General features: G+C 42.7%; 1 protein-coding gene across 2 annotated transcripts in view; it reads left to right on the forward strand.

Annotated features, from left to right (window-relative positions):
* LOC115008819 (metabotropic glutamate receptor 7-like) overlaps positions 1–11069 on the forward strand; it is a 172038-nt gene extending 160969 nt beyond the window's left edge. Inside the window, exons 8-10 of one of the 2 annotated variants that reach the window (XM_029432662.1) lie at positions 1166–1412; positions 3450–3472; positions 9349–9403. In XM_029432662.1, coding sequence (XP_029288522.1) covers positions 1166–1412; positions 3450–3454 — 252 coding nt within the window. In that variant the 3' untranslated portion in view covers positions 3455–3472; positions 9349–9403. Of the gene's footprint in view, positions 1–1165; positions 1413–3449; positions 3473–9348 lie in introns of both variants that reach the window. The other variant, XM_029432663.1, reaches the window with a different exon arrangement.
* Positions 11070–13041: the final 1972 nt, after the last annotated feature.

Genomic DNA, 13041 nt, shown 5'->3' on the forward strand with positions numbered 1-13041 from the left:
TATTCATCTCCGGCCCAGTGGGGTCCAGAGGGCTTCAGATGCAGGTGCAATATACACAGCACATAAAAGATTTACAGCGTGGCCCCCCACCCCCCGCCGTCTGCTGCAGGTGAGGGTCGGGAACACACGGCATAATAAAAAACGTTGGTTCTCCAGCAAATCTCTGTGCAGGCTTATTGTTGCCATATTTCAGCCGAGCACTTTTACAATGTGATAAATAAGTCTTTAATAAATACTTACATCTGTCCTTCATTCTTTCTGCATAAAACATGGAATAAACAAACTTATGTCTGTAATAATTATACTATTTACGGTCGTCACCACTACAGACATGATCACGTCACACTGTCACGACTCCCGTCAGAGACGCTAAAGTTACACAGAAATGTCTTTCGCTGTGTTGTTTTAAGATGACGTATTATACCAGATACTATATACTAACTAGATACTAACCGCAGATAAAGTCTGTCCTACTTTCTCTGGTTGCTTTGCAGTGCAGGAATCTGTTGCCAATGCTGGAATAGAAGCTGATTCTAAAAGATACTTAGTTTCTCTTTACTTTGCATGCTTGGTTTCTTTAGCAGGTGTGTAAATATTCCCCGCAGGTAAGCCTGTCCAATCTGAGTCGGCATGTCGGGTTCAATCTGATCCTGTTGCTTCATGTTAGCGTCTAACAGTCTGAACACATTCAGAGAAACTCGTAAAAAAAACAAGCCAACAAAACTTGTTAGCCAGCGTTAGCGAACGTGTTCGTACGTCATCATGTTACGTAAACTATATAGCACATTAAACTGCATAAATGATCAGCTAGCAGAAGTTTCTTTACTGCATCTTCTGACACTTTCAATTTCAATTTCAGCCTGCATGCCAATGTTTGAAACGTATTAAAGAAACAGAGCAGCTAATATTAGCTCTCTATGCTAATATTAGCACGGACAGACAGGGCCGTATGTACAGTCTGTAAAGTCCACTTAGACGAATGTGTAATTTGGGATATTGGGCTGTATAAATACATTTGATTTGATTCAGCTGATGGTTTTGTTGACGATGACCTGCTTGAGGGGACGTGAGGATATGAATCTGTCATCGAGACACTAACATCTACACCGCAAGCTCCTTTTATGATCTTATGATCTCACTTATTGTGATTTATTCTCCCCCACAGCTGTACATCCAGACGACCACACTGACCATCTCCATGAACCTGAGTGCGTCCGTGGCCCTCGGGATGCTCTACATGCCCAAAGTCTACGTCATCATCTTCCACCCGGAACTCAACGTGCAGAAGAGGAAACGCTCCTTCAAAGCCGTCGTCACAGCCGCCACCATGTCGTCCCGACTCTCCCACAAGGCCAACGACAGACCCAACGGGGAGGCCAAGACGGAGCTGTGTGAGAATGTGGACCCCAACAGTAAGTACTCTGATCTTCGTCAGGAATGTGAAAGCTCAAAGAAAGCAGTTTAAAACAATGTACATTAACTCAACAGTTACATATAGACTGTGTTAGGGGCTGTAAAACTGCAGCTGAAATCAATTGAAATGTAATGAAGCATGTTATTATTTTACTCCCCGGACCACAAATTTACTTCTCCTCCACTGATTTTAACTTGGCTGTTTGAAGTTTGGGATGTAAAACTGTGCCGGTGCCTTTATAGCTTTTATTTCCTGGACTGGACTGGACACTGAAAACACATTTGAAATAGTTTATCTGAGAGTTAAATGACACCGCTCTCATGTCGGACATATGAAGGTACAGCCAGCAGCAGGTTAGCTTAGTTAGCTTAGCATAAAAACAACAACTAGCATAGCTCTGCCCAAAGGAAACAAGATGTCACTTTACAGATTAAACACTATAAACATAAAGATGTGGAGCTGTGAGCTTTAGAGGAGCTGGTAGTGATTAATCCAGATGTTTCTAAACAAGTAGCAGGATATAAACGTAGCTTCTTGGAGACGGGTTGATTTAGATTAACCCCTTAACAGGCGGATGGTCCACCTTGTTAGTGTTTTATCATATTTAGTCTCATCCTGTTTGTTTGTCGACTTGAAGTTTGGGCATTTTAGTTTTATTTTAGTTAAATAAAATCCAAACTATATTAGTTTTAGTCATCAGATTATTTCAAACATTTCTGTTTCTATTGTTGTCTTTAACTTCAGTTAATAAGTTACCCTGAGTCCTTCTGACTGAGCTCATTGATGCTGCTACTGTCGTCCTCATACGGAGAAAAACGTTATATTCGGAAAACATCTTTAAAAATATTTATATATGTGTAGGCTGGGCCGAAGACGTTGATCTGCCTCATTTTAATGACTTAAACCACCAGGGGAGGGGGGTATCTATGTTCCCAGAGTCTATGTTCCCAGGGTCCTATGTTTCCATAGTCTATGTTCCCAGAGTCTATGTTCCCAGAGTCTATGTTCCCAGGTCTATGTTCCCAGATTCTATGTTCCCAGAGTCTATGTTCCCAGGTCTATGTTCCCAGATTCTATGTTCCCAGCGTCTATGTTCCCAGGGTCCTACGTTCCCAGGGTCTATGTTCCCAGGGTCTATGTTCCCAGATTCTATGTTCCCAGGGTCTATGTTCCCAGGGTCTATGTTCCTAGAGTCTATGTTCCTAGAGTCTATGTTCCCAGAGTCTATGTTCCCAGGTCTATGTTCCCAGATTCTATGTTCCCAGGTCTATGTTCCCAGATTCTATGTTCCCAGGGTCTATGTTCCCAGGGTCTATGTTCCCAGGGTCTATGTTCCCAGATTCTATGTTCCCAGGGTCTATGTTCCCAGAGTCTATGTTCCCAGGGTCTATGTTCCCAGGTCTATGTTCCCAGAGTCTATGTTCCTAGAGTCTATGTTCCCAGAGTCTATGTTCCCTTGCTTAATATCCTCTTCATATGGCACGTTAAGGAGACTTTCAAAGGGTTTCATGTTCTCAGTATGTTGAAATTATGTTTACTGAAACTACACTCTCAAATGTGTTTTATTTATACATTTCTTCAGACCTTGATGACCCCACAGTGGCTGAAACGTTCATCTCCTGTGTGAGCTGGAAAGTCCTGATTAAGTTAGTTTATTAAGAACATGGGACCTGGGAACATCGGGCTGACCCCCTATGATTTGAAGTGTTACAGATGGCACATTTGTGATGGTCATGTTTCTATAAACACATATTCAGCTCAACCCGTTTCTCTAACTTTTTCTCTGCTGATTTTCCAAAACGAAGACGAGGTCAAAACATAATTTTCTTTGAAATGAAAGAAATCCCAAAGCCTGCGCTGCGGCTCCACAGGAAATCAGTGATGTCATAAAAATAATTAGAGCGCTTCAACCCAAATGTTCCCAGAAATAAAAAGTGCTCAAATTGAAATTACATGGCATGTGATCAAATTACCACCTCACAGTGGGATTCCCTTTGGGACAACTCACCAAATAATGTTTTTCTCCCCCTGACAGGCTAATTTCATAATTTATCAGAGGTAAGAGCAAATTAATCTTCTACTTCTGCTTTGCTGTCCTGACCTTGATCCATTTCCTGCTGGAGGTTTGAGGAGATGAGATGGGGAGAGAAAGCTAGAGAGAGGAGGGAGTGGAGGGAATGTTAAATAAACTTCCACAGCTCTTTATCGCCATCTTTCCCTTACAGGAGGAGGGAAAGATGACTTTAATATGACTATTTGAGTGGCAGATTTACAGTCTGTCTCTGCTGCTGCGTGCATGCTTCTTTGTGCGGCACTATAACACAACGTTTGACCCCCAAGACCTCCGGTGTTATACTGCACTGCTCCTGCTGTCATCAGGACATAAACTGTGCATGTGGCATGCTGGAACATCATTCTTCAACACTGAGCGTGCACCTGTACGGATCTTCCTCTCTCGATCGTGCACAGGCGGCGCTAAGGTGGGGCTGCAGGTCCACCAGGCGGCTGATTGTCTTTAGCCGGCTGCTGTTTCTCCAGTTAATCGCTCCATTCATACCCTTTAGTCCCCAGAACAACCTCATACACACTGCAGCTACCTGGACAACTTCATGCCGCTTATGTCACATAAAATACTTCATCAAACAGCCTCGCCAAGAGGAACCAGAACCTACTGAACATGAGGAAGTGAATGCAGAGAAAGAGAGAAGATGCTAGTCGTCTGTAAGCAGGCTTAAACCTGTTTCATGCTTCAGTGCAGTGCTGATGGCGTGCATGCCCCCCCGTGAACATATAGCCGTTCTTACTGATTGCGGTCGGAGCTGCTCTAAGAACCGACTTCTTCAGCCAACATTTCATTAAAGTAATACATTTTTTAATCCGTGTGTAAGGCCTAAGCACATCAGGGTCCTGTTGCTAGTCAATCATTGCAACGATTGCTTAGCGTTGTTACAAAATCTTGGTGGTGCACGGCTCAGTGCTCAGCGCTCCACACAGTCGCCCAGGTCACAATAACTGCACAGCACCGAACACAAGAAGCATGAAACAGGTTAACTACTGAACCCCTCCAGCCTGTGATTAACAAGCACCTCGGCTGAAGCATTCTGTGCTTGTTTATGTATTTTTGTATCATTTTGACAAGTATTCCAAAGTTGAGTATTCCTGCATCTGCCTGCCCCTCCCTTTGCACTCAGGTCCTAATTTCAGATCACAGCGAAACGCGTCACTGCAGGCGTTAAACGTCTTGGCTGGCAAAACAGCAGTAGAGCGGGGCTGCAGCATTACCATCATTAGCAGCAGCAGCAGCAGCATTAGCAGTATTATCAGAAGTAGCATTAGCATCAGCAGCATTACCATCATTAGCAGCAGAAGCATTAGCATAATAAGCAGCAGCAGCAGCATCATTAGCATCATTAGCAGCAGCAGTGTTGGCAGCAGCATTAGCAGCATTAGCATTAGCAGCAGTGCTGGCAGACTGCATTTGGGCCATGACCCCCTGATGACATCATATGCCCCCCCCCCCCCCCTCGTTTCTCTCTCCATTTCTCTCTTTCTGCACTCCTTCAGCCTTCAGGTTTAAATCCTCTCTTTTCAATCTCCTCTCTGCCCCCCCCTCACTGTAACAGCTCTCAGTCACTTCAGATGGCTTCATCTCTCTCCTTCCTCTCCACTCATACAGCTGATTCCCCGACAACAAAGACTTCTATATGTCTTCAGCTGTTCTCACATGGCCTCTGTGCCTTTCTTCAGAAGCTGATTCCTTATACAACAAAGGCTTCTATATCTCTTAAAACTTGTATATCCCCGGCTGCTCTCAGGAACAATCCTTACAAGCAGCATCTCTCCGCCTTTCTCAGCGTTGCCCCGATGCCTGCAGCGGTGAAAGACTTCTAATGCATTTACTTCTTTTGGGATTAGCCTTTCTAGCACATGTCGGCCCATAAAAGAAAAAACTAAGATGAAAACTTAGATTTGTGATAAAACAAATAAGATCCTGTGAATCATTATTGGGACAAACTCTGACAGAATAATGACTTAGTATCTCAAAATCACTTATTTTAAATATGAAGTCATTATTCTGAGTTTTATACTAAAACAAATGCAGATTAACTTGAAACTACATTTGTTCTTGTAAAGATTCAAACTGGTTTTTCATTGTTAATATCACATATTTAATCAACATTAAAGATTACAATAAATCCAGCTGTCAGATGAAGGAGTTCCCCTCTTCATCCTCAATGTGGCTCCCGCTCTGTGACAAAGTGACACGTCAGCGTTAATATTCATATTCTGCCATTTTCTCTTTTGTCTCCCCGCCATGATTGATGGTGAGCTTTTAGCTTGAAGCCATTTGTCACAGGCTGAGCACCGGGGGGGAGGGGGGGTACAGCTGCAGGGGGAGATAGGGAGGAGGTCGTAACTAAAGGGAACACATGGCGCTGTTCTACCTGCTCATTCAACATCAACAGAAATACTTGCATCAGATCCACAGAAACAACAAATAAATGTGTAAACTAAATATGAAAACATTAATTTCACTCTCAGGAAAAATGAAAGAATCATTTGTGCGTTTTATTTTTATTTACAACACGATGCTCTGATCCATCCATCAATCCATCGTCTACCGCTTATCCGGAATCGGGTCGCGGGGGCAGCAGCTCCAGTAAGGAACCCCAATCTTCCCTTCTCCGGGCCACTTCCTCCAGCTCCGACTGGGGATCCTGAGGCGTTCCCAGGCCAGTGAGGAGATATAATCTCTCCACCGAGTCCTGGGTCTTCCCCGGGGTCTCCTCCCAGCTGGACGTGCCTGGAACACCTCCCTAGGGAGGCGCCCAGGTGGCATCCTTACTAGATGCCCGAACCACCTCAACTGGCTCCTTTCAACGTAAAGGGTAGGAACGAAGATCGACCGGTATATTGAGAGCTTTGCCTTCTGGCTCAGCTCTTTTTTCGTCACAACGGTGCCGTAAAGTAACTGTAGTACCGCCCCCGCTGCTCCGATTCTCCGGCCAATCTCTCGCTCCATTGTCCCCTCACTCGCGAACAAGACCCCGAGGTACTTGAACTCCTTCACTTGGGGTAATGGCTCATTCCCTACCCGGAGTAGGCAATCCACCGGTTTCCTGCTGAGAGCCATGGCCTCAGATTTGGAGGTGCTGATCCTCATCCCAACCGCTGCACACTCGGCTGCGAACCGATCCAGTGACTGTTGAAGGTCACAGACCGATGATGCCATAAGGACCACATCATCTGCAAAGAGCAAGGATGAGATCCTCAGGTCACCGAACTGCAACCCCTCTCCTCCACGACTACGCCTCGATATCCTATCCATGAAAATCACGAACAGGATTGGTGATAAAGCGCAGCCCTGGCGGAGGCCAACATTCACGGAAAACGAGTCCGACTTGCTGCCGAGTATCCGGACACAACTCTCGCTTTGGGCGTACAGGGATTGGATGGCCCTCAGAAGTGACCCCCTCACCCCATACTCCCGCAGCACCTCCCACAGAATCACCCGGGGGACCCGGTCATACGCCTTCTCCAGATCCACAAAACACATGTAGACCGGATGGGCGTACTCCCAGGCCCCCTCCAGGATCCTTGCAAGAGTAAAGAGTTGGTCTGTTGTTCCACGACCAGGACGGAATCCACATTGTTCCTCTTCAATCAGAGGAACTTAAATTAAATTAAGTTTAATGCTCAGGGGGGTCATGTCTCCACATGTGACTGATATCAAATAAAATAATATAATATAAAATAATATAATATAATATAAGATAATATAAAACAATATAAAATAATACAATGTAATATAAAATAATATAATATAATATAAAACAATATAAAATAATACAATATTAAATAATGTAATATTAAATAATATAATATTAAATAATATATTTAATATAATTTAATACAATATAATATAAAATGATATAATATAATATAATATAAAATAATACAATCCTCAGAAAATGTCTCAATCTGCTGAAAATAATAAATGTTTTCCCCAGTGAGGCACAAGAGTTACATTATAATAGAATAAAATTAAACAATATTTACTGATTTACTGAACAAAACGTTGCAGGTGGATATGTGTGTGTAGATATGTGTGTGTAGATATGTGTGTGTGTAGATATGTATGTGTAGATATGTGTGTGTAGATATGTGTGTGTAGATATGTGTGTGTAGACGTGTGTGTAGACATGTGTGTGTAGATATGTGTGTGTAGATATGTGTGTGTGTAGATATGTATGTGTAGATATGTGTGTGTAGATATGTGTGTGTAGATATGTGTGTGTAGACGTGTGTGTAGATATGTGTGTGTAGACATGTGTGTGTAGATATGTGTGTGTAGACATGTGTGTGTAAATATCTGTGTGTAGATATGTGTGTAGACATGTGTGTGTAGACATGTGTGTAGATATGTGTGTGTAGATATGTGTGTGTAAATATCTGTGTGTAGATATGTGTGTGTAGACGTGTGTGTAGATATGTGTGTGTAGATATGTGTGTGTAGACGTGTGTGTAGACATGTGTGTGTAGATATGTGTGTGTAGATATGTGTGTGTAGATATGTATGTGTAGATATGTGTGTGTAGATATGTGTGTGTAGACGTGTGTGTAGACATGTGTGTGTAGATATGTGTGTGTAGATATGTGTGTGTAGACATGTGTGTGTAAATATCTGTGTGTAGATATGTGTGTAGACATGTGTGTGTAGACATGTGTGTAGATATGTGTGTGTAGATATGTGTGTGTAAATATCTGTGTGTAGATATGTGTGTGTAGACGTGTGTGTAGACATGTGTGTGTAGATATGTGTGTGTAGATATGTGTGTGTAGACGTGTGTGTAGACATGTGTGTGTAGATATGTGTGTGTAGATATGTGTGTGTGTAGATATGTATGTGTAGATATGTGTGTGTAGATATGTGTGTAGATATGTGTGTGTAGACGTGTGTGTAGATATGTGTGTGTAGACATGTGTGTGTAGATATGTGTGTGTAGACATGTGTGTGTAAATATCTGTGTGTAGATATGTGTGTAGACATGTGTGTAGACATGTGTGTAGATATGTGTGTGTAGATATGTGTGTGTAAATATCTGTGTGTAGATATGTGTGTGTGTGTGGACATGTGTGTGTAGATATGTGTGTGTAGATATGTGTGTAGATATGTGTGTATAGATATGTGTGTGTAAATATTTGTGTGTAGATATGTGTGTGTAGATATGTGTGTAGATATCAGTGTGTAGATATGTGTGTGCGTAGATATGTGTGTGTAGATATGTGTGTGTAAATATTTGTGTGTAGATATGTGTGTGTAGATATGTGTGTAGATATCAGTGTGTAGATATGTGTGTGTAGATATGTGTGTATAGACATGTGTGTAGACATGTGTGTGTAGACATGTGTGTGTAGATATGTGTGTGTAGACATGTGTGTGTAGATATGTGTTTATGCCTCATTCAGATGATGGCGCTACACTGTTAGCTTCGCTCTGATCAGCCAAACTCCATTCAGAAAACAAGTGTTTTAAGAGCAGCTTGCTTGTCGTCCTGCAGACCTGACAGCAGGAACTGTTCACTGATCTGATGGAGTTATTTCTGCTTCCTGTTGATCCTTTTATTGAGATTAAATCACAGAAGAATCTGTTTATTTTGGGTTTATAGCGCTGTAGTGAACCTGATGGTCTTGTGAATAATCACAATTGATGCCGTGGGGAACATTATCTTCACATTTGGTGTGAACATAAATCATTCCACAGCAAACTGCTCAATCCTCCCTGTGAGAGTTCATACTTCAAGCCGTCCTTTAAAGGATCATTTCACTTACTTCTGTCATTAACTCTCACCTCGACTCCAACCTGCCGCTGGATTTATAGCCACAAGGACTGAAGTTTATTTCTGTTTTGTCCATTTTCTCCCTGTTTTCAGGTCCAGCAGCGAAGAAGAAATTCGTGAGCTACAATGACCACGAGATCTGACGGCCTCCGAGCGAGAGACTGGAGAGATCGTTGGAGATGTTTGGTCTCCTGCCCTGCTGGCTAAAAACAAGAAGGAGAGAAGGATGTTTTCTTTGTTGTTGTTTAGTTTTTTGGTCCCATGTGCTTCATTGCTCACCACAGACTTTCAGATGGTGAAGTGACTTTGCTGTGGACAAACTTTGAGCACACACACACACACTCACTTGGTCCAAGAGGAAGCAAGGAAGCAAAGAAGGCGAAGACGTGTTAAAAAAAGACGCGAGGATGTAAAAAAGAAATCCAGCATCTTTCTGTCGGTGATGATGGTTCTGAGAGGCAACATGGCGGACATCTCACGGGGCTCCATGTCGGTTCTCTCTCTGCTGGTGATGTCAAACGAAGCCGCCGCCGCCGCCGCCGCCGCCGCGGCCTGACGTGACCTTTCCACCTCGTCTTTTAATGTACTACCAAACTGCAAGTTTCCCGACCTACCTGTCCTCCTGTGGTTCTCTATGGCTTATGTGTTCCTTTGGTTATTGCTTTTATTCAGTTTCATTATTACTTTAAAGGCGAATGATGGTTCTGATGATGAATTTATTTTGCTCTTTGCCCTCTTGGATGCACATTGTTTTTATTAAAGCCATATTCTTCGCTTTAAGATTTAAGGGCTTTGCTCGCGCTGCCACCAGGAATCTGATTGTTGCCACTAAAGCGTCTCGAAAGACCCTGAAAACATGTGAATCACCTTGGTACTGCGAGTGACAGCAACACTTTACATCTCAGCAGGCAACATAAAGTGTCATTTAGAGATTCAGGAAGACAGAAATGTCTTATTAGCTTTAGCTTCTATTTGGAGGGAAATCATGCTCTAAGTTTTGAACAGCAGTTCCCATAATGCTTTGAGGTATGTAAGCAGGAAGTGTAATGGGCGCATGGATATTAGTTTCTATGTAGTCGAGGTTTCTCCAGTAAAAGTGAGCGCAATGATCTGTGATCAGGTCTGCAGCCTCGTTTTACTCTGAAGTGGACGATCGGAGATAATGACGTGACTGAAGTGCAGGTTACACTCAATCTAGAAACATGTGCATCATGTGTGTGTTCACATTTCTCTGAGTTATGACTTAAGGTACAGGAAACTCTAAATTGGGAATGTGTGTGTTTAAAGCTGTTGATTGTGTTTGTCGTCTTGCCATCAGCTTGTTTGTACAATGTGTTCTATGTTGACTTTTCAAGATAATTTGTATCGTCTTTATTATCCGGTTCAGACGTCGTGTTTAAGCACGTTTGTTTCGTCTAAATCAAGTTTCCTGTAACTTAAACACACAATCTGTAGTTTTCTCCCACTACGAGTTTGGTGTGGTGGTTCAACAGCGGTGCATCATGGGAGTTCTTCTCTCCTCTGATTCAAAGGTGAAACATCAGAGTTTCTCCTGCACGCCGTTTGGCGTTTGCTGATGTAGAGACACTAAGACTTAGAAACGTGTTTTTAGGGGCTTTAAATATGTACGAGGAGGAATGTGCATGTGATTAATTATGTGACTTGGAGATCTGACGCCTCCCGTTTCTCACGTCAGAGTTTTACTTCCTGTTCAGAGGCTTCATTGTACGTGAAGTGAAGGTTGTTATCTTCACTTCACTCGTCTGACGTGGTAAAAATCAGATTCCTCAGTGGGACACAAAGCCAAAAAAAAATACAAATCACAGGCGTGTTTTTAACGTTTGCTTGAGCTGTGTGTTTGTGGTCTCAAGATGAAAGCATCCCAACATGTGTGTTCCTACATCATGACCAGTATCCTGTAGGTGTATGACGATGATGATGATGATGATGATGATGATGATGATGATGATTATGATGATGATGAAGATGACCCTTAACTGTGTTATAGCCGGCTTTAAAAGAACCTTCTGGTCCAGACTTCCCTGGTGAGTTCAGGGACTCCTCGTACAGTAGAAGGCGTTGATGTCCAGGTTGTCAATGCATGCCTGATATGTTCGATGTTGAATCCGAAAAAAAAAGTTTAAAATAATGTTAAATAAGTTCTCACGACACAGTTGACTCCACCTGTCGGCTCTGAATTGTACTGTTTTTTATTTCCTTTGTGTTTCTTTATTCCACTTTCTCACGCAGTAGAATATGGCTTTGATCGGTTTCTTATTTTCCTGGAAACTTTGGGAAATAGAGAAAAAGATAAATATATATTTAAAAAAAACAAAATACCTGTTAAAAAAAGGAAGCATGTATGTTTTCTACTGTTTGTACTCGGTATATTCATGTTGCCCTTGCTGCTTATGTGCCAATGTTGTGGGAGAGATTTACTTCCACTCATGCAACTATTCTGTGGTGTTGTCCAAGAATGTATCAACATGAAATAAAAAAACATTTGGTTATTTTTTTATATATATTCCCTGAAGAAACGCAGTTTGGTACTCGTGTCTTACTCTCACTTGAATTGCCTTGAGAAATATTTGATTTATTTCCATCAGAACAATGAAACCAGTGTGATCTTTGCCTGAAAATCTGTCTTGCCTCCATTATTTATTTTTTCTCTGACTTTGATTCAACACGCAGGAAGTTCAGAAGGTGAAACGCTTCATCTCAAATCAAATCAAATTTATTTATATAGCTCAATATCACAAATTATACATTTGTCTCAGTGTTTACAGACTGTACAGCATACGACACCCTCTGTCCTTAGAGCCTCTGTCCTTAGACCCTCTGTCCTTACACCCTCTGTCCTTAGACCTTCTGTCCTTCCTCAGACCCTCTGTCCTCAGACCCTCTGTCCTTACACCCTCTGTCCTTAGACCCTCTGTCTTTAGACCCTCTGTCCTTACACCCTCTGTCCTTAGACCCTCTGTCATTACACCCTCTGTCCTTAGACCCTCTGTCCTTACACCCTCTGTCCTTAGACCTTCTGTTCTTCCTCAGACCCTCTGTCCTCAGACCCTCTGTCCTTACACCCTCTGTCCTTAGACCCTCTGTCCTTAGACTCTCTGTCTTTAGACCCTCTGTCCTTACACCCTCTGTCCTTAGACCCTCTGTCATTACACCCTCTGTCCTTAGACCCTCTGTCCTTAGACCCTCTGTCCTTACATCCTCTGTCTTTAGACCCTCTGTCCTTACACCCTCTGTCCTTAGACCCTCTGTCCTTACACCCTCTGTCCTTAGACCCTCTGTCCTTACACCCTTTGTCCTTACACCCTCTGTTCTTAGACCCTCTGTCCTTAGACCCTGGCATCGCACAAGGAAAAACTTCCTAAAAGAAACCCCATAATTAAAGGGGGAAAATGTTCTAAACCTCAGGGAGAGACTGAGGAGGGACGGACAGACGTGCAATAGATGTCATGTGTACAGGATAAACAACATAGTACAAATACAACATTTGACAGAAATGATTTTGTGTTGAAAAAGAGAAAGTTTGGATGAATCCAGAAAAATGTCAAAAAGGCTTCCCGGTGTCCAGCAGGACCAGGTCAGCAGGCGCAGCCATGTTTCCTGATCCTGACGTAAACTTTATCAGTGGCGACCTGCCACACGAGACACAGAAACTCCGGGGATGATGCCCCAGATGTTGAGTTAATAATATACATTTACATAAATGCATAGAGATAGAGAGGGAGAAGAAGAGAGGTAGGGGAGGAGAGAGGAAGAGAAGGAGGAGAG

This window comes from Cottoperca gobio, chromosome 5 (assembly GCF_900634415.1).
Source record: "Cottoperca gobio chromosome 5, fCotGob3.1, whole genome shotgun sequence".
NCBI classification, from domain to species: Eukaryota; Metazoa; Chordata; class Actinopteri; order Perciformes; family Bovichtidae; genus Cottoperca; species Cottoperca gobio.